This window comes from Alosa sapidissima, chromosome 19, assembly GCF_018492685.1.
Source record: "Alosa sapidissima isolate fAloSap1 chromosome 19, fAloSap1.pri, whole genome shotgun sequence".
Taxonomy (NCBI): Eukaryota; Metazoa; Chordata; class Actinopteri; order Clupeiformes; family Clupeidae; genus Alosa; species Alosa sapidissima.
Window position 1 is genome coordinate 14,035,624 of NC_055975.1, and position 21,429 is coordinate 14,057,052.

Here is a 21,429-nt window from a genome sequence, read left to right on the forward strand (position 1 = left end):
ATTTAACTGTTCTTCAGGCTTTTGCTTGTCATGTATGAATTATTATTATTCTTACTTTGCTTTGGAAAAAACTGAACGCCTGATGACTGTCTTCCATATAGTAAAAGATTTCCATAACCTGCAATTTGAAATAACAAATAAAGTAACTGTGAATGTACAACAAAGTATGCTGTGGTAACAGTGGTATTAACTGATTATCATTTGCCATTTGCTTAAAAAGCAGTGAAAAGACAATGTAGTAAACCATTACTGACTATCACCTGAACTTTGACAACCATGGCAGCTGATTGATTTTCTGGAAGAGCTCCCTCTCAGCCAACCAATCCAATACAGGCATCATCTCCCCACTGGACGAATCCAGCACAGATACCTGTAATTATGTGTAATTAAATCTGTGCCTATCTGTGTACAAAACATAACATTACAAATATGTGTACAAAACGCACAATGTTCAGGTCTACTGTTAACAGACTGGTGTCTTTTTGTCAGCTGTACATGTGGTCTCATGGCAACCTTTGCTTGTCCAGCTAATCTGCAGTCACTCAAATGTGCATTGATAGAGTTAAACTGCCATTTCTCATGGTGCAATGAAACTGCACTGTTTCATGTGGTCAGCAGCATCCCCCCTGAACCCTTCACCTTGTACCAGCTTGTTATATCAGAGGTGATGTGAGACCAACCTCATGTATGTAAGAGGCGCTGACCGTCCAATAGTGACTGTGCTGCTTGGCTGTCTGAACCGAGACCACTTTGAGATCATATGGGTTATACTGGATAAGGTCATTATCTCCGCTCCTTTTGATGCAGTACACATATTCCCCTGTGTCTTCCATTTCATGTGGATTTTCCTAGAATACATTAACTTAATTAGCCACACTTTCTGTCAATAGACTTAGGCATACAATATTCTGTAGCAACTTCATAGATATCTTGAATGAAAAATACATTTCCACAATAAGGAAAGCAAATAATACAAAAGCTAAAACCAGTGTCTTTTACAGTGAAATTTTATCACATAACCATCTATAGGCCTAATTGAATAATAAACCTAATAAACCTGTAGATAGTCTGAGTATGATCTCCGCATTCTTCTGCCAGGTATGGTTGGCCAACCATGTTTATTTCTGAGTCTCATGATATGATTGACAACATTATCATCTTCAGGTTCTGAGGACAACAAAGACTCTCATGTCCATGTGCAGAAAAACTCAATTAACAATAGCTATGATTACTGACAGAAAATGTGCTTCAAATCATTACAACCAATTAAAGACAAAATGGTAGGGGTGTAATGATACACAAAAATCACAATTCAGTGTGTACCTCAGTTTTGAAGTCACATTTCGGTTCATTGCTGATCCACAATATGAACGGGAATAGTATTTTTTTAAAAGTTAAAAGTAAATTTTTTTTTTTAATGTTAATTGATTAAACTGATATATGTTACGCCACTTAATATGTTTGTGTGGGAACTCGGAATTTGAAACATGGCCCACAAGCAAAAAAGCTTATACTTTTGATTACTGGCGACTTTGGTACATTCGGTACACATCTGTATTGAACCTAACATTCAAACGGTAAACGATTCTGTACGAATATAGGGGTTTGCACGGCGTGTCATCAGATCAGGACGTCGCCATATTGGAGATACTAGCACCACAAAGCATTAGGCACTGAAGTAAATCTCTAACGTTGTCACGGAAAATGGTTAATTATTGCCGTGTTTTAGGTTATACCAATAGGTCAGACCGAGAAAAACATCTGGAGTAGGTATCGACTTCCAAAAGTTATTAAAAAACCTGGCAGAAAGGAGAAGAATGCCAGAAGTTATCAGAGGAAGGGGGCGCTTGTGGTGGACTGCGTCCCCCTTATGTGGATCTGCGCTTCCAATAAACTGTAATTTCTCGAAATATTGCGCCTTTTCTTGTGGTCCAAGTCCTGCCCCATATGCCTTTGCATCTTGGACGCGTTTTGATTAGCTTTTCTGTTGTTTAGACAGGGTTATAATCACTTAAGGTATTCAAAGTGCATAGTCCTAATGCTCCATTGTACTTCATTCAGTTCTTTAGGCCAAGTACCTCCAACATGGCCATGCAGCTGGGTTACAGCCCAATGTGACGTCCGTGCAAACCCCTAATAGGCCTACCTTCACATCCCTACAAAATGGAGAGTAAATTCAGGTCATCCATTTGTCCTTGTCCTTTTTTAAATTTGTTGGGTGGCTGGAAAACTTTTAGATGCAAAACATTACATAACCACTAAAAAACAATTTTATATGATGCTATGGCGGCCTGAAGCACCCTTTCTCATTGCATGGCCAAACAGATAAAGCCAGAACCTTTAGACCTGCTTGCAAGCAGTGAATGCTACCTGTGTCGTCAAAGCGGGCATCCTTCACTCTGACCCCTTTGTAATTCCATGTGGTTGGAATGACGAGGGAATCCCATGTTGCTCTATGTGATGTGGGAGCCGCTCTCTTTGGCCTCAGAGGCGACAGGCTGATTCTCCCTGTGGATCTGACATTATCTGGAAATGGAATAGGCCCTATTGAAAGTAGACCAATGATTTTAATGAGTGTTATGACAGAAAAACAGATGCTCAAAACGGTATTGTAATCTCACGTCTCAGCTTGAGGTGTATGACATAAGAAAAAAATTATAAATAAAATGTAATCTATCAGGTTAATTGTGAGGGTATTGATTAGCAGAAATACCTCAAAGTAAAAATCGCCTTATAGACATGAGCCTATTTGTAAAGGGCCATAATTGGTATAAAACGTACTTTTTTCTGCGTTCAATGACTTATGTGGTGGCATCTCTGGGAAAGATTGATTCTTAAGTCGCTGTTCCATCTTTCGGATAGTTGGCAACTTCGACAAAGTTGCGCTGCGTTTACCACCCTCAGCACTGACTTTACGACCTAATCTAAATCAAGCATATTATTTATGAAAGAGATGATAAAACAGTGAAAAGTTCGATCTTCCAGAGTAATTTCAAGAGATGACGTAGGCTATAATTACATTAAGCTGCAAACATCCTCATCATCTTCATCCTGCACCTGTCTGCGGTGCATTAACGTTAACGTATCTATCCGGAGAGAGTTTCCATCTGAGGTCATCGTGTCCAATTTGTGTTGTTATTTATGGCTTAGGCTAGCCTACTTTACGCCTCTTGCTTAGACAATAATGTCAGAAGCTAACGCTAGATGACGATAGCAGTGCTAGGTCTAGACGTTACAAATCATAAGTAAGCCTAATTTAGGCCTAACGTTATCTGTTAGGCTATTTTGCGATGCAGACATATAATATTAACTAAGCCAGAGCCCACCAATATCATATTGGCCCAGTCAACATAAAGATAAAGAATGTAGCCTCTGCCTAATTCCAATGAACCTTAACGTTAACACTAATTTGTTTTAAAAAAAAAACTAACCGTAGCTGATGTTAGCTCGTAATGTTAGGTGCTTAGTTTGCCAGTTGCTAGGTAGCCCTTGTGGGCACCATAGACAGAGCAGTGCATATCGGATGGCCTACGTGTGTTTGTCACTCAAGTCTACGGTGACCACCAAAGATTCTAGAGCGGAGCTCTGTCCAAAAGTTAGGACAAAGGTCCAAAAGTGAGGACATCGGGGTGAATCAGGGTAACATTAATGGGGAAAAGCCTACCATTAGAAAAGAAACCATTTCTATAGAGGCCATTTATAACATACTTTATTGTAGTAACATTTGTTGTTGGTTTTTGTGCTTTTTTTCACATTAGTTAAAAATTTTCATTTCCAACATTCTCATAAAAGGCAAATATTTATTATAATAACATAGTAGCCTAACATTAGTTTTTTTGTGGGTGTGTTTTTTCTCCCACAATATAGTCAACAAACCCACGGAATGGCACCCAGGCTAAAAAAACCCACCTTTATGACCCAATAACTTTTTATTCACTTAACTGACAACTTGAGCTCTGCAGCTGTGTATTTTGCATTTCATATCCAAACGTCAAACTAATCAATGCACTCACTCCTGCCTGTAGCAGGACACCTGTCAAGTTTTGAATCAATCTGATGAATGGTATATAGGCCTATAGATGCGACATACACATATACTGTAAAAAGTTCAAGCTACAGTGATATTGTATTATGAAAGTAGGGCATTTAAGTAGAAGCATGCAATGGTGATTTCCTCATCTCAAACAATTTATTGAAACAAAAGCCAACAACAGTGGTGGGTAGGCCTAGCCTATGTAGGCTACCACAACAAAAAATGTCAATGTCTCAATAACTTGTCATGTGCCCTTGAGCATCGATTACAGCTACAGCTACAGAGTTGTCTGCTGAGGCATGCCACTCTTATTGAAGGGCGGCCCTCAGGTCATTGAGGTTCTGGGGTAGAGTTACGAGCCTCAACAAGGCGACTCGAGCAAGCCACTCCATTTGAGGTCTCCAGCAGCCGTTCCCTATGAGCTGGAGCATTGTCGTCCATGAAGATGAAATTAGGCCTGTGTTATTCATGCAGGGGCACAATGACTAGATTAATGATGTTAGTAACCTACTGTATGGGCTTAGGCTTGTGCAAAATTCAGAATTGAATTGAGAATGGCTCCTAAATTCCAATTCAATTCTTGAAATTGAATTGAATTTGAATTGAGGTCAAAAACAGGATGTAGAACTACTGGTGGTTTGGTCAGGTACCCTTGCAGGTCGTCTAGCACGCAGACCACACTGATGTAAACAGTTTCGAACGTTTGGTGGCCCTTTTAGGTTCATCCTAAAATTTCACCCGAAAGCCAAATATCCCTGACTTTTTGTGAGTAGTGTACACACATACACACACAAACAAACACATAGACAGACGTTGCTCCAATTTAGTCTATAGATAGCCTATGCCTATAGGCTATGTCATAGCCATTTGACAGTCAAATCTGTGGTTTTTAATGTTATTACATGAGAAATATGCATTTGTCATCTCCAAATGCAAATGATGAAGACTTTTCCTTGCAACAGGCTTCTTATTTGCATGTGGTTATGATAAACAGGAACTATGCCGACTTTTATGAAGCATCAGTTCAGAAACTAGAGACAGATGATGTTTTTTTCTGGTCATGTTCATGTTGATATTCTGGATGCATCTTCAAACCCGCAACAGCAGCCTAAGTTATTAATTTCCTTTTTGAAATAAAACGGTGGACTGATTTTTGTTGTCCACTGTTTTTGTTTTTGGATGTTTTTGCTTGGAATGTTCAGTCAATAGATATATTTATGGAGCTGTTCCTTTCGATGAGCTTGAATTTCTTCCTTCTTTTCAATGCATATGTAAGTACATCTCTGGCTGCCTGTAGACCAACTATGACTATGAAAAGCTAGGCAATGTGACACCTGCATCACAGGCATTACTTTTATTGTTGATTCTATAAAACAATATAGCCTACTATATACCATATAACTGTCATTGCAGTGTATTACTTCATGAACTAATATATTCTTTTTTATCAAACTGTTTTGATCAGATTACCTCTGCAGGTAAGATTATTTTGAAACAATTTTTCTTATGTTATGGGGTTAAAGGTGCCGTGAGTAATTCTAATCCATTTTTTTTTGTCAAATTCAGCGAAGAGCTTTTCACAGTCTATAGCGGTTTGTTGTGTTTGCAATCCAAAAAGTTCAGGTGCTCATACACATTCCTAGCTCTGTAAGTAAGAGATTGACTGTGACCGAGCCAGACACAGTTCCATCCAGTCAACACAATACCTCAGAAGCACAGAAGGGAAGGTCTAATTCCATTTAGTTCAAATATCAACAACCTTTCGCCAGAGTCACAGACTACCTTTAAATACCTACAGTGATAAGTATTGGAACACCAGGATCGTGTTGTTGTATGGATTGGTAATTTTGTTTTATTACCTCCACCAGAAAATTATTATCAAACACTGAATGCTGTAATCAGCATCGAGGACAAGGCCAACGACAACTTAACAGACCTACTTCGCAACTTCATAGCTTCTTCTGGTAAAGAAGTAATTAGCCAAATTAGTCGCACTAAAGGTAATTTTAGTTGATTCCTATAACATAAAAAATCTACATTTTGAAACAGTGCAGTTTGGTACAAGTACATCTGATAAGTTACTAAGTCATGATATCAGGTTTATTGATTAGTGCAGCCTAGTTGAGTATTTGGATGCATCTATTATGCTATAATTGTTTCTGCTCTATACAGATTGTCATCTTAAGAACGGCGAAATAAATTGTGTGTGTGAAGCTCTCTTCTCCAAAAAAGATGGGGTAGAGTGTAACCCTGTCAACAGAGGTAGTTTTCTTTCATTTGCATCTCCTGTCCTTCTCTGAGTCCCCCTACCTCTGCTTTAATAGTTATCTTAGCCTAGTGTGACAATTTGTTTCTGTTGTAATACATGATGCATTGTACATTTCACATACTGTTTTCTCCCTCAACTACCCATATACCAGTTTCAGTCAATGGAACAATTGTCCATGGAAAAAAGACTTACAGCGATGACCTCACAAATCCAAACACAGATGCATTTAAGGAACTGAGCAACAACATAATTCAGGAGGTATGTCCCATTTTTACTGGTGCTTTTGACAAAAGATGAATCAAACATTTGTTTTTACTGTTGGACATTAAATATTAATTCCAAATCCAGATTTAAAAACCCAAGTATTGGTTGACTCTAATTCTATTGGTTGACTCTAATTCTATTTATAACAGAATGCTTTCTAAAAAAAACTAAAAAATTAACAGCATTTCTTTTATTGCTATTGCTGATCTATCAGATTGGCAAGGAGGTCTTGGGAGACATGTCTGATGTGTGATTGTTTCATATAAGCAATATGGCCGACCAACATCAAACTTGAGTGAACAGCCCTACTGGTAGCTGGTTCTTTTAGCCGTTATGTATTGTTTTCCCAAGATATTTTGTTGTTATCCTGGAAAAACAAAATGTTTATATCTTGAGATAAGGACAATATGTCTAGATCTCCAGAAAATGAGGTCTAAATTATATGTAAACTAAACTGATGGCACTTTCAGGTTCCCACACATGATCTACAGGCCAAGACTTTACTACCATCTAGTGGTTGTAGAGTCACATTGCATAGTCAACTGGTGATGTGTAGGCCTACTGGCAAAAGGCACATTGTCTTGCAAAGGCTGGCATACATGACCCGACATTCAAAACTAATGTCTTTATTATTATAATAATGTCTTTATCTCTTCTTCTTTATTACTTACTGTAACCAATAAATACATCTAGTTATAGTATCACAGATAATGTCTAACCACTATTTTGTAAATCAACAATTTCTTTCAGTTTTCAAAAGAATACAGCAAACTGAAATGGTTTAATTCCCTGACCATTACAAAATTCAGGTGAACACATATCACCATATAATTTCAGATTTTTTCACACATCTGTCGGTGTAAATGGCATGAAACTAACCATTTCTCTTGTACCACCAGTAAGGGCTCGGTCAAGATACATTTCAGGATGACTTTTGATACCGATGAAGGCATAGAGGGCATTGATAACATAACTGCCGAGTTACAGAAGGAATATGGAAAGGCTGAACTTGTTACGGAGGGTATTTGTTATTCACACTCTGTCCTTACCAACATGTGCATTGATATTAACAAAATGTAACTGTTGTTTTCAGTGTTATAACTTGCCTTCTCCTCTAACCACCCTCCCTTTTTCATATCTCACAGGTTTTGTCAGAATAACAGCACCAACAGGTAGAGTGGAATATAATACAAATGTGAACCTTAGCTGCGAAACCAATGCCAATCTCACTGGGGATGCTGCATGGTACTTGCGGAGGGAAAACGGAGAGGAAACAGAAATCTATGGAGGGACTGAAGTGGAACTGAAAAATCAACTGAGCAAAAGCACAATTCACCTTTCAAATACATCGAGTGTCTGGAGAGGTATGTGTTGCATGTTGCAAAGGTGTTGTTTTTTAAAATGCAGTAAAATTAGGTCTTCTTCTGTGGTAAGGTTTGAAGTTATCTTTAAGTTGTTGTTTATCTGCCATTTTTATTTTCAGGTTCATACATATGTGAATTTAAGCAGGGTACAGTGAAACACCAAGCTAGTGTCTTTTTAGATGTAGCCCTCCTGCCTAAGATCAACATTTTTACTGACCCTCAATTTCCCGACTGCAAAAAGCCTAGGCCTACTGATAAAGTAACAGTGACTTGTGCCATTGAAAATACAACTGAAATATATAATGTTAACTGGGAAGACAAAGACTTTACTTCTCCAAACAAAAGTAAGTTAACTATAAATTAGCAAGGTATGACTTTTTTATGTAAGGATACCATGATTCTGTCTGTTCTGTAACCATTAGAATATAAATGCAGTGGTAAATCAAAAAATAAACATGGTATATGTTATATTGACTTAGACTTCCTATATTATTATAGTTGTTGATGTGAAGGAAATCCCAACCTTTGACCTTGCTCATTTTCTTTCAGAATTTGAGCATGGTAACCTTTTGTACAGCATCGTCAAAACCGTAGTTTGTACATCCAAAGAAGACATTAAAGTTTCATGCAATTTCACAAACAACCTGAATCAATTTAAGCCAGAATACCTTACCATTCCTGTCATCTACTGTAAGTCAGTCCCTCATGTGGTCCCAATTTAAAATAATATGCAGATTCTGTAGGCCTACATGTATCTATTTTACAGGCGTGCTTTAAAGCAATAGGCCTACTATGCAACATTTTTGTGGGCAAATTTATTTTGATGGTATATAGTGTGGACACTATACATAAACATGCTTTCACGCTTTTCACAAGCCATGCAGGGTATTTACAATGTAGTTCCCTGCTGTGGAATAGAGCATCCCACAAACATGTAAGAAAAGTAACTTGTCACAAAGATATGGGACATAATTAACTTGTATTAATTTTAATTTATAAGACATTAATAATAATAAACATTAAAATATAAAAGCTATATATCCCCTGCTCACTGAGATGTCTTCTTGCTCCAATCAGCTGACACTAAGGTCTGTCCAAAGGACGGAGACTGGCCTGAGGCCAAGGCAGGTTATGTGGCCAAACTGCCCTGTGGAAGTAAGCAAAAAGGTGAAAGGACAAGGGAATGCCAGAAAGAACAAGGGTGGGATAAGGAGATCCCGGAATGTGTAAACCTTGACCTGGGCGATATATCTGAACGAGCTTTGGTAATAGGCCTACACTTGTGTCACTGCATTACACGTACACTTGCTGCTCTGTAGTGTATTGTATGTTCCCATGTCAGAGGCACATTGTTTTGTGTTAAAATGTGAAAATTGTTAAAATGCAGAAAAATATATATATAAAGTAATTTTGCTGCCTAACACATACAACCCTGTTTCTAAAAACATTAGGATGCTGGGTAAAATGTAAATAAAAACGGAATGCTACGTTTTGCAAATCATGTAAAATCTATATTTAACCGAGAAGAATAGTACAAAGACAACATATCAATTGTTGAAACAGAGAAATTGCATTGGTTTTTAAAAAATATGTTAATTTTGACGTCGTCAGCAACACGTCTTAAAAAAAGGACAGGGGCATGTTTAAAATAGATAAAAGCATATGGTGTTTACTGTAACCATCCAAAATGTGCTAAAAGGTCAAAAAGACAAGCATCTTCAGAATTTCATCTGCATCTGCACGGCTGGCAACATTGTATTTTTACAGGACCTTCAGAGGGGGCTTGGGAAGTTCACAGATATAGCTCCAAAGGTGTTTGAGGACATGAAGAAATCAACACAAGGAAACATTAATTCCAGAGCGAACCTTAATACTTCAGTGTTAATTTTTAAAACCATGTACAGCGTTTCCTTGTCAAAGAATGAATCAATTGAGGGAGAGTCGTTACTAACTGTAAGTATAGAAATGCTTCATGAGTCATCCTTTTCATGTCATCCATTATAATAATGCACCGCGCTGCAAACGGCAGTCATATAGGTTTAGTCAAGACTTTTTTTCCTTCCGGATTTTTTTTTCTTTTCTTTCTTTATGTATACATTTAGTGACTGTACACTACGCACACACACACACACATAAAAACTAACACGTACAAGCACACATGCACAAACACACCCACACGCACGCACGCACATTGCCCCCACACACAAACACGCACGCACACACACACACCCCATTACCGCCACTCACAAGCAAACACACACAGACACATGAAGGCAAGCAGACACACACACACAAAAGCAAACACACACATACACACACTCATTTACATACACAAAAGTTGCAAGAGTAGGGGAGTAAAAGATGGTGACGAATTGACAAGCGTGATTTATTTTTGCAGAAAGAATGTGCCGTTCTGAGCGGCGATCGTATTTTGTACCGCTTTGCGGTACACCTAGTTATGAAGACAGTTTAAAGGCATGAGATTCATGTTGTAGTAGGAAAACATATTCAGTCTCAAAGTCTGTAGCACTTTCTTGATGAAAATACATTTTTGAATGACAAAAGAATAATACCTCTTTGTCCATTTTAGGATATTCTGACATCTGCAAGCAACATAATAAATGACTCACTGAAGGGTTCCTGGGATGTTAAAATAGCTGCTGACTACCTGATTTATGTTAATGGATTATTAGGTAAAGCAGAAGTAAATGATGAAGAAAAAACACCAAACATCAACCACAAACCTTGTAATGGAGATTGCCAAGTCTTCAACGTCACAATGACGTTTCCCAAGAACGGATCTGGTGTTGCCACTGGCTACAAAACACTAGGGGAATACCTGCCACTTAAAATTGAGGATGACACTGACCTGGACAGCCGTGGCATTGTGCTACAGATTAATGCTGTGAATACCAATAGTGTCCAATTTAAGTTTAGTCATGTCAATCGAACCAAGAACCATAAATTGCACTGTGTGGTCTGGAACCCCAGTGATACGAGATGGTCCGAAGATGGATGTACGTGGGGTGGTGCCAGTAACCCAGAACACTGTGAATGTGAACTCCCTCTTGATAATAATGTCAGATCATCAGAATCATCAAACAGATATAAAGGAGCAGCATTCACGGTGTTGATGGCCAAAAACCCAGTCATCATCCCCTATATTGAGAAGCTGACTTGGGTAGGCCTGTTCGTGTCCGTAGTTTCTCTCTTTGTATGCCTCATGATTGAGTTTGCTGTGTGGAATGCCGTGGTCAAGTCAAGCATTGCCCATTTTCGCCACACGGCCGTAGTCAACATCTCCCTTTGCTTGCTGCTCGCCGACAGCAGTTTCTTGGCCACAGCGTTTCCAGAGTCCACTCCTAGCCAGTGGTGCCGCTGGCTCGTCGTCATGAAGCATTACTGCTTCCTGGCCATGTTTTTCTGGATGCTGTGCTTAAGCTTGGTGCTACTCCACTCCCTGATTTTCATATTCCATCGGCTGAGGAAAAAGGTCTACTTAGGAGCGTCCTTCACCGTCGGCTATGTCTGTCCGTTAATTATCGTGGTCTTGACGGTCATTGCATATGATAATGGTAAAGAAGACTCCTACTACCTACCCACAACCTGCTGGCTGAAGTATGAGGGTGCCTTTCAAGGGTCTTTCTTTGCCTTTGTGATGCCAGTTGGCATCATTGTTGCCATTAATGTGTTGTCCATGCTGTTGGTAATCGCAAAACTGTTGACACCATCTATATCTGAAGGCAGTACTCCAGATGACAAAGAAGTCATCAGAGGCATCCTTAAAGCTGTGATCTTCCTAACTCCAATCTTTGGAGTGACATGGGCTTTTGGATTTGCTGTTCTGGCGATTGACCATACTGTAATGCCCATGTCTAAGATTGTGAACTATGCCTTTACAGTGTGCAATGCATTTCAGGTAAGGCTTCAAGTTTATGCTGTAACAATTACTTTAGAGGTTTTTGGTTCCGTGTTATATTGTCAGTGACTTCATGTGATGTCCATGAATTTCAGGGGTTATTCATTCTTCTTACTGCTTGCCTGGGAGAAAAAAAGGTATTTATCATTATTTACTTAACAAAAATAGACACAATCTTATTCATTTGTCTTAATTGTGCTTTTTCATCTGCTGCATAATTGCGGTGTTGTACAGGTTCGAGACCAGCTTTCTGAGATAATGAGATGCAATTCAAAGGTGAGAACAACATTTCAAATTAAATTTATGTCTAGAATGTGATGACACTATGAAAGAAAATAGCTGTCTGATAAGATAAGATGATATTTTGAGGTAGAGAGCAAAGATACATTTTGTGAAACTGGTTAAGTAACACACTCAATACTCTCCCATTGCTAGGTTTATAAAACATCCAGAGGCGAGCTCTCCACCTCCAAGACCTCCAATCAAAGCTCCATCAAAAAGAAATAACGTCCAGTCTTGTGGCATCAAAATTTTCAATACCCTGTGCTTTGTTCAGTTATCTTACTTTTCTGTTAGACATAATGCTGTTGTTAACCTAATATGAGCTTAATAGGATTGAAGCTGTTTCATTAACTCAATCTGCAGTGCAAACATGCCTCGGATTTACATGGTGTCAGTGTCCTTGCAATGTGTAGTTGATACCAAAATACTACATTAATATTACAATATACATAGGTGTACAATGCTTTCATTTCTGACAACAAACATCACATTGGACCTTCTTTACTTTTTGAGGCATCATTTGTAAATAACTTTGTAATGACTCTACAATATGTATGTTAAGATTTTATATCACAAATATTCTGGCAATATGCAAATAAGACAATTTGCTCTAATTCTTTAACAAACAGAAATATGTAAATTAGTTTGGTGATACTGTTATCAATATACCATAGTGATAGCACATTGCATGAAAATAGTGGAATACTGCATCAAAATGAATATGAATACTGCATGAAAATGAATACAAAAAGTAGTTGCTCATGTTAAACATTCTTCAGAAATTTACAGATTGTTACAGTCAATCTGCAAGAGATACAGAAAGCATCAACACAACATATGCAGTTCAGATTTGGCCGTGATAACACTAATCTCCAGACTCATAGAATAAATGATTGTGAATTGTGGAATAAATGTACTTTTGTAGTATGTGGTCACTACATGAATGTTTTGTCATGATTTTTTAGGGTAACTGTGCTCATGTTCATGTTCATAACAGACTCCACTGACAGGTTGCAGACATCTGTGACACTAGTCACTTTTTAAATGCCTATTCACTGCAGCAAAAATATTAACTCCATCCTTTCTAAACAGGTATATTTTACATGTGTATGTTAAGAATGCATTGGGGGGAAATGTAAACACCATGAAATATTTAGATTGAGATTTTATGTATTCTTTAGAATTAGGGAATATTTTTCCTTTGAATATTTTGACAGTTTAGGTGAGTGCCCTTTGGCATCCTTTGGTGGTCTGTGGCCTTCTTCTGCTCCTCCCATTCTTCATCTGTGTCATCTAGAGATAATCCTGATAGCAAAGCAGAACAGCGATACTCCTGATGCTCTGCCTCTGCTCTGTAGGAAGGGCAGCAGAAGTGTTTTGTAAGCCAGGTGTGTCATGATTAATGTTCATTATTCATCTCATTAGTGAAAATGAAATTAGTAAAAATGTGGAAAAAGTAGCTTTAGAGTAGGCCTGGGTCAAAAAAAACACAGACCCTAAAGGTAAATCGGTGCTCCATACCTTTTAAGGAACTGCACACATTCCTTATGGCCATAAATATCCGCAATCCGGATAGGCTTGTCCCCACAGGAGTCTTCTTTGCCCAGAGGTGCATGAAAGAAATGGAGCATCCGCAGCACCTGGAGTCGCCCGGCCTCTGCAGCATAGTGAGCCGCAGTCCATCCACTCTCTGTACAAAGGCATGGCCGAGCCCCATGCTCGATCAGGACCCGTACCATCTCTGCCTGGCCTGAGTAACAAAATGGAGTAATGTGCTAGTGGTGTGACAAACAGTACGTTTTTACACGGATAGAGACATCAGATTTCCTCACCAAATTCCTGCAACATTTACGATGAATCTTTTTCAAACATCTCAATTAAGCTGAGGACACCCCAGATTGAAATGGTAGTTTAACAGTTTACCTCGAGCAGCAGCCCAGTGCAATGGAGTCTTGTTGTTCCAATCAATATCCCTCTGATTGGGATCATATTTGTTCTGCCTCAGAATATCCTCTACTAGATCCGTATCCCCTGATGCTGCAGCCTGATGGAGTTCTGACATCACTTTAAGGCTGCAGAGGTAGGATAGGCCTACTGAAACCATGATGAAACAAGTAAAACTTTGGACTGCAGTCACTGCACAAAACCATAAATATACACCTGTTAACCTTAATCAGTCAGTCAATTCTGCAAATAATTTACAGAAATGTGGTCAAATAAATTAAAAAAACATGTATAGCCTAGTTTGTTATATATATATATATAAAATTCACTGAATTAAACAAAGCGCGCCCCATAACTCCTTCAAGGTTGAATTATTCGTCTCACCGAGGTGATCCTGATACAAGTTAGCCTTAACTTGAAACCGTTATGCACGGCATTGCACTATTCGATAAAGTACCCAAATATTTAGTATCCTAGACATGATGACAGTCTGAAGTTCTAAAAAAAGAAGAAAGGTAATACGAGACCTGTGGCATACCTAAACTTTCATGTTGTTCGGATCAATGGTGCGTCAGAAAAATACCCAAGTGGAAATGAAATATCAAATAACTCAAAAGTAGGCCATTCCACCGCATTAAGACAATGCAAAGCTATCGAATCACGTGCTGGTCTCTCCTACCTCAACATCGGGCTCTTCCTTAGTTACAATGTTTGTCCTGGCGTTGCCAGAGGCGTTCGTAACCTTACAGGATACAATTATACAAACTATGATCGACATTAATTTGTATCTTTTATTTACGACGGAGTATTAGGGCCACACATGAAAAAAAAAATATTTTTGCCATGACGAGATTAAACTCGCCATGTCGACATTAAACTCGACATTTCGAGAATAAAGTTGAAATATCATATCTACTTTAATCTCGACGTGTCAACTTTAAAGTCGACATGCTGACATTAAACTCGAAATAAAGTTTAAACATAGCCTACAGTTTAAGCTATGTAGCCTACATGTTATTGTAGGTTTATTTCAGATAGTCAGATTGCAGATATTCAGATAGATTGCAGATATTCAGATAGATTGCGTCTTCTCATTGCCGTCATCGTGAAGCGCTGTATCTCGCGGTTAGCCTACCATGCACTATTATATAGCTAGAATAATACATGTTTCCAATGATATAATGTTTCTATAGTAGGCTACAAAATGTTATTTCACTCCGTTTTACGTGGGTAAGGCCACCGCACATCCAAATAACTGCCCTCATGACCCACAGGCCGTCAGTCTCCATAGGTTAACATGGCAAAAATATTTTTTCTAAAACTGCTTTTCCATGTCTCACCTGCAATACATATAGGAGGCTATAAACACAGATATGTATAAGTATGCTGGTCGGGATGACGGCATTCGTCCCTCCATAGACTTTTAGCAGTTTGCATCCATTACAAACAAACATGCAATGTGAAAGTCTGATATTGAACCCATTGAGGAACCCAAGGGTGATATTGAACCCATTGAGACTATACAGTACATTTCACTTTATGTCTATTGATGGACTGTTACACCTGCCCTTTACTTATGCCAAACCCATTTCTGTTCTTTAAATATCAGAAAGCAAACTTACTGTTGATGGCACTGAACTTGCACTTGGAAATGTTTATGGAACTTTTCTGAACTGAATTACATTAAAACTCATGCCAAACCAATTTGCCTGTGCTTTCAAAAACAATTATTCAAATCAGTCAGCTTCAGTCAGTAGGTTGAATTGAAGACCCAGATGCAGAAGTAAAGGTGATTTTTTACTTGTATATCTTGAGCATTACAGGTAACCACTGAATTTGTGAAACTAAAATAACAAAAACTAATATGTACTAAGCTAGTTCATAGTCAATACATATTAGATCACTTTAAAGACACAGATGCAAATGCTGTAAATAAAGGTGAACAAAGTCCTTGAAATCAGAAGCTGCCACTGCTCAATGACTTCTGCCCCATCTGGTAGGATTTCAAAATGTTCCAGATCTGAAAACAGAAATATTGGTATACGTCACATCCTTGAACTTACTGTAAACTATGAACAAGTGCTCACAAATTAAGCTAAAAAAAAAATATATATTTTTTATGTGGCAATCATAGACTGTGGAGGCAATATATGACAACAACGAAGTAAGATTTGCAGACTCACTCCCAATATTTATAATGAACAACAAACTCCCAGAACACCTAGCTGAATGGGGACAGGACACGCGTATTCAACTATTGCACATGCCCTGTTTATGCGGGCAATAAGCAAAAAACAAATGTGGTGTATTTAAAGTAATGTAGAATAAATACTTCTTGTATTTTCAGTGAAACAGTGTAAGCTCATATCTACACCCTATTGAGGTAGTTATTATGACCGCCGCGCAGCGAAGCGGCGGTCATATAGGTTTAGTCAGATTTTTTCTCTTTTTTCTTTTTCGCATGCCCAAATTTCCGTCAATGATTCCCGGGACACTGAAAGACCGGGGTACACGAAACTTGGTGGGCATGTAACCCTACATGGATAGCATGGAACCATCGTTTTTCGTTTTGATCTGTAGCCCCCCCGCTGGACTGGACCCCCCGAAAGGAGGGTAGGGCAGACACAGTTTTCTGTGAATATCTCAAAAACCGTAGGGTTTAGGAGGACCATTTTTTTTTTGTATGTTGATCTCAAGGGGCCATGTCAACCCATTCCATAACCACTCATTTCATGTATAGCGCCACCTAGTTAAACACAAAAAAGTAAAAATGAGGTGTTGTAATTGAAGGTATCTGTGACCTAACAGTCAAAACTGCACGAAATTGGAAGTGTAGGATCATTATGACACCCTCTGTATGCACGCCAAGTTTTGTGGAATTCCATTCATGGGGGGCCACACAATAAATTAATTTATGTTACTATACACCAACTGGCCTGTAGGTGGCCGGAGACAGTTTTCTGTGAATATCTCGAGAACCGCAGGGCCTAGGAGGTCCAGCTTTTTTATGTATGTTGGTCTTAAGGGGGCATGTCAACCCATCCCATTACCACTTTTCATGTATAGCGCCACCTAGTTAAAAAATCTAAAGCAAAAAATTAGGTGTTTTCATCACAATATCTCTGGCTGACAAGGTCAAAACTGCACAAAATTAAAAGTGTAGGATCATGACGACACCCTTCGAATGCATGCCAAGTTTTGTGTACTTTCGTTCATGGGGGTCCTTACAATAAAATAATTTGTGTGTACATTTAGTGACGTACACCAACAAGGATTCCCGGGACACTGAAAGACCGGGGTACACAAAACTTGGTGGGCATGTACCCCCACATGGATAGCATGGAACCGTCATTTTTCATTTTGATCTGTAGCCCCCCCGCTGGACTGGACCCCCCGAAAGGAGGGTAGGGCAGACACAGTTCTCTGTGAATATCTTGAGAACTGTAGGGCCTAGGATGACCAATTTTTTCCGTATGTTTGCCTCCAGGGGTCATGTTAACCCATTCCATGTGCACACATGTGCATAAACAGATACACACGCACACACATACATTTACAGTAATCATACGTATGACACACTCACACAGTAGACATATGTACGCATGCATGCACATGCACAAACACACATACGCAGGCAAACACTCAAGCGCGCGCGCGCGCGCACACACACACACACTTCAAGAATTTTTCCCCGTCATCTACTTCCTGAATTTTTGGTCATTGATACCCGGGACACCGAACCACCGGGGTACATGAAATTTGGTGGGTATGTAGCCCCACTAGACTTTTACGGAAAAATTTAATTTCGTCCCCGGGGACCACCACCCTAGGTTGGAAGTTAAAAGTGGGTTGGAAAAACAATGGACGCTTCCTACAAGGACTAATTTACCGCAGCGAACATCTAATAAGGATAGGACGATGTTCACATGAAGTGTAATTCCCATTTCTTCTTGAAGCCGAAATACATCTGAGGATGTTTATCGGACATGCTTGGTTTTTACTGCAGGTACGTTAATCTTGTAATATCAATAAGGACCTAGGTAATGTTACCGTTAGCGTTGGTTGAGTGATGGAGGCCCATTTGATTGATTGCATTTGTAGAAAACTATAAATGCGGTTATACCAAGCAAATTGATAGGCCTACAAACAGTGCTGCCATCTTTCGACTGTCATTTATTGCACGTGCTACAAAATCATTCTGTGCAATGGAAGATTTACCAACGTTACACCGGTCTGATACAGTTTTGCCTATAGGCCTACATGCGTGAGACTGAGACGCCTGTTTATTTTGTTTTAAGTGCGTGCAGGGTGTGAGAGGGGAATCGATGTGCTTTGATTCCAGCTTGGTAGTTGTAGTCTGTGAAATTAAAAAGCACGTGTGTGAAGTATCCAAACAATGACACCTTCATTTCATTATGGCTGCTTTAGCAACACACCATAAGCTACTGTGTAGTGGGTCCCATTTAGAAGTGGCTACTTCATTCGCGCTTTCCTTGACTCATGGAGCTGCGTGAATGTTATTACAACTTTGCGCCACGATATGACAGTTTAAGTCCGCTTGATACTGTAAGGCGTAAGCCATTGGTTTCCAAAGGAGATTTTATTTGTGTCGCCAGCATAGCCTATTGACAATTTATGTTGTAAATAGGCCTACCTTATAATCCTACCTGTAGCTTAGGGAAGCTAACAGCTTTCTATTAGGATCTAGTTTGTTAGTTACCGTTTTGTCATAACTCCCTGATGCATTTTTGCATTTAGAATAGCCAGAGCGTGTATATCTCAATCGGAAAATTAAACAATATCTGGTGCCTGTGGACTAGGCTGGGTGAACCCAGCCTGATCTGCCCGATATTTATTTTTTGATTTCTTAAAAGATTGAGCTTGGTCTGATAAAAGCCAGACTAGCCATGGACCTCAGTTACACAATGCAAGGGAACATGAATCAGCCTATATTTGCACGAACAATAACGGACAAAAGCTCTTCAACTTTGGCCCGTTAAAATGTGTATGAACAGTCTAGCGACGCATTTAATCAAGGCCCATTTGGACATGTCAGTTATTTGCACCACTGGTTAGATGTAAAACAGCATTTCGTTTCAGACTACTGTTACTTAATTTGTGCATTAACAATAACGTTTCAGACTACTGTTACTTAATTTGTGCATTGACAATAAAGTCTTACATGAACTAAAGATGACTAAAATCTTATGTAGAAGAAACATTCACAAAAAATCCATCCATCCAAAAATGACCTTTGTTTTTGATAGCTGTTGAAAACGGCATGGAACTGACAGATGTTTTTGTTTATAAATACATAAATAAATAAATAAATAAATAAATAAATAAATAAATATAAATAAACATTATGCTGATACCTTTTGCTTTTCCCAAAACACAATGTAACCTACAGGTGTAAGTGACCTTTCATCAATCCAGTTGCAATGGATGAACTGTGATGAACTGCCCTACTTGTGATTGTTTAGAGATTTTAAAGGTTTTATAACAATGCTACATCATCTTTGGCTATTCTACAATCTATTCACCTTTTCAGCACCAGTAGGCTACTTTCTGTGCAGCCGCACACACACACACACACACACTCAGGCATGCCAAACAAGCATACACAAAAGTTTCAAGAGTGGGGGATGGAGTAAAATATGGAGACAAATTGAAGTGTGATTTATTTTCGCGGAACGGATGTACAGGACTGAGCGGCGGTCATATTTTGTACCGCTATGCGGTACATCTAGTTAACAGTTAGGCCAAGGTCCAGACAAATAGTAGCCAGCCACTGGTGCCATATTGTTTAATTATGCAATCTGTATCCAACCAAAACCTGCTGATTTGAAGGCATAATACAACAACTTTCCGTGTGTGACTTATCAAAAGATGCTAATGATAAATTATTTTGATAGTTATTGCACAGATGTGCCCTGGACTGCTCAAAATAAAAGGCCACTCTAAATGTCTGAAATGCATTCATGTTTGTTCAGTATATGGTAACGATGTCTGGAATATACAACCAGTAGGTTGCTCCAAATAAATGTATGAAAAATGTCAAAGTACCATGGAATCAGTGCTGAAGTGATGCTTCCGAGTGTTGACTGCACAGACGAGAATTGAAGTTAGGAGTCCAGAGCCCTCTCCAGCACCCAGCCTGTCTGGATTACCTACAGGGAAACTTTGCATAGACAAGAAGTGTTTGTTCAAATTTGTGTTTAACATATAAATGGTATCAAGAGTTTCAAACGTCAGTTATAACTATCGCTTGTTATCACAGCTCCATGTTCAAAGTATACGGTCAATGGTTCATAGCGGTTCACAATTTTGCCTCAGCTAGCCGACAACAAGCCTTTTAATGCAAGTTAACTAAATGTATGTGTGTGCTTCTGCCATTCGGTCATCATTTTCGACATCAACTTATTTGAGGCGATATGACGCTAACGTAGCCTAACGTTAGTGCCCACTCGATGCTAAATAATGCTAACATCTAGTGCTACGTGAAATAGTAGTGGAATGAATGTCACTTACCTGAAAAAACTGGAACGAAGTCTTCTGAAAGTGTCGGTTAGTAGGCTTCAATTAATAGCTTAGCAAACCATTTTATGTCAGCTTTTTGAATAAAGATGTTCAGAAAGGATGTGGTAACTTTGTGTATAATCATGGCTGAGACGTCAAAGTTTCAGGGTTTCCACTTTCCACTCAGCTGGCAACGTCTGCTGCTGTATGCCTCGACGTCAGTCGTCAATCAAGCCGACCACGCCCTTAATTATTCATCTATTTTATATCTAAATGTGATCTAAACTAATGAGTTAGAAAAAAAAAAAAAAAAAAAAAAATCACCCCCCTCACAGTTGTCAGCATAGATCAGTGCTTGGTCCCAAGTTAGCCACTAGCCTGGGTGTTCCCATGCTGCCTTGCGCGAGATTTGATTCAAGCTGCTAAGGCAGCCTGGAGACCATGGAGCAAATTTTCGCCTGAGATTGGTCCCCCATCACAGAACAAGGGGGAAAGCAAGACCATGATGAGCTATGCACAGACGCATTTGATAGACATCCGTGGCACCCAATAAACGGATCTGGGCAATTTTTTCAAATACGAGAAAATTAACGTCTGGTTCCCAGACCACGTCTCATTGAGAAGTGGTGGCGCTAGCCAGGCTAGTTAGCCACGGCAATTCCGGTGCAGTGCGAAGATCTGGACATTCCTTGACGTAACAGAATGCGCCTCACATGAAGACTTTCAGAACGGTACGTCACTGCCGCCTGCAGACGAACTACTAAAATGCACCCCCCTTCAGATTTGTGACAATAACTTCAAGATGGTTACAGTAGGCCTAAAGACTGAAAACTCA

General features: G+C 39.1%; 3 protein-coding genes and 1 long non-coding RNA gene across 10 annotated transcripts in view; 1 reads left to right on the forward strand and 3 right to left on the reverse strand.

The window, feature by feature from the left end:
- LOC121692666 (dynein heavy chain 6, axonemal-like) overlaps positions 1–3,458 on the reverse strand; it is a 44,515-nt gene extending 41,057 nt beyond the window's left edge. For 2 of the 5 annotated variants that reach the window (XM_042071430.1, XM_042071429.1), the window contains exons 1-7: positions 3,020–3,420; positions 2,782–2,924; positions 2,371–2,544; positions 1,058–1,167; positions 681–848; positions 261–370; positions 56–118 (exon numbers count right to left, since the gene is read on the reverse strand). In XM_042071430.1, the coding sequence (XP_041927364.1) occupies positions 56–118; positions 261–370; positions 681–848; positions 1,058–1,167; positions 2,371–2,544; positions 2,782–2,924; positions 3,020–3,117 (866 nt within the window). In that variant the 5' untranslated portion in view covers positions 3,118–3,420. The other 3 variants (XM_042071432.1, XM_042071431.1, XM_042071433.1) reach the window with 3 other exon arrangements.
- A 1,590-nt stretch (positions 3,459–5,048) lies between these two features.
- adgrf3a (adhesion G protein-coupled receptor F3a) lies at positions 5,049–13,069 on the forward strand. Its single transcript, XM_042073084.1, has 16 exons — positions 5,049–5,304; positions 5,499–5,511; positions 5,902–6,033; positions 6,206–6,295; positions 6,454–6,560; positions 7,317–7,375; positions 7,466–7,587; positions 7,712–7,930; positions 8,050–8,274; positions 8,480–8,620; positions 9,008–9,195; positions 9,698–9,883; positions 10,521–11,849; positions 11,945–11,986; positions 12,084–12,125; positions 12,285–13,069. Exons 1-16 carry the CDS (start codon positions 5,251–5,253, stop codon positions 12,354–12,356), a joined length of 3,021 nt encoding a protein of 1,006 aa, XP_041929018.1. The 5' UTR covers positions 5,049–5,250; the 3' UTR covers positions 12,357–13,069.
- LOC121693556 (ankyrin repeat domain-containing protein 66) lies at positions 13,053–14,770 on the reverse strand. Of its 3 annotated transcripts, none has more exons than XM_042073088.1 (4): positions 14,614–14,770; positions 14,055–14,225; positions 13,653–13,881; positions 13,053–13,483 (listed from the first exon to the last, which is right to left on the reverse strand). In XM_042073088.1, exons 2-4 carry the CDS (start codon positions 14,191–14,193, stop codon positions 13,315–13,317), a joined length of 537 nt encoding a protein of 178 aa, XP_041929022.1. In that variant the 5' UTR covers positions 14,194–14,225; positions 14,614–14,770; the 3' UTR covers positions 13,053–13,314. The 3 variants fall into 3 exon arrangements, with proteins under 3 accessions (XP_041929022.1, XP_041929021.1, XP_041929020.1); XM_042073087.1 differs by having other exon boundaries at positions 14,055–14,267; XM_042073086.1 differs by lacking the exon at positions 14,614–14,770 and having other exon boundaries at positions 14,055–14,365.
- Positions 14,771–15,638: 868 nt separating this feature from the next.
- Positions 15,639–21,064, reverse strand: LOC121693231. The gene is made up of 3 exons (XR_006025437.1): positions 20,607–21,064; positions 20,142–20,256; positions 15,639–16,095 (listed from the first exon to the last, which is right to left on the reverse strand). It is a non-coding gene; the product is annotated as an uncharacterized LOC121693231 (long non-coding RNA).
- Between the last annotated feature and the right edge of the window lie 365 nt (positions 21,065–21,429).

What these genes read in the sequence shown, in the direction of transcription:
- LOC121693556 (XM_042073087.1), bottom strand. Translation starts at nt 14,235, where the DNA reads ATGGTTTCAGTAGGCCTATCCTACCTCTGCAGCCTTAAAGTGATGTCA. An exon ending in GCACTGGGCTGCTGCTCGAG is followed by an intron (nt 13,882 to 14,054) that starts GTAAACTGTTAA and finishes TTTGTTACTCAG; the next exon opens with GCCAGGCAGAGATGGTACGG. An exon ending in TGTGTGCAGTTCCTTAAAAG is followed by an intron (nt 13,484 to 13,652) that starts GTATGGAGCACC and finishes CCCTTCCTACAG; the next exon opens with AGCAGAGGCAGAGCATCAGG.
- adgrf3a (XM_042073084.1), top strand. Translation starts at nt 5,251, where the DNA reads ATGGAGCTGTTCCTTTCGATGAGCTTGAATTTCTTCCTTCTTTTCAAT. An exon ending in GCAACAACATAATTCAGGAG is followed by an intron (nt 6,561 to 7,316) that starts GTATGTCCCATT and finishes AATTTCTTTCAG; the next exon opens with TTTTCAAAAGAATACAGCAA. An exon ending in ATATATCTGAACGAGCTTTG is followed by an intron (nt 9,196 to 9,697) that starts GTAATAGGCCTA and finishes GTATTTTTACAG; the next exon opens with GACCTTCAGAGGGGGCTTGG.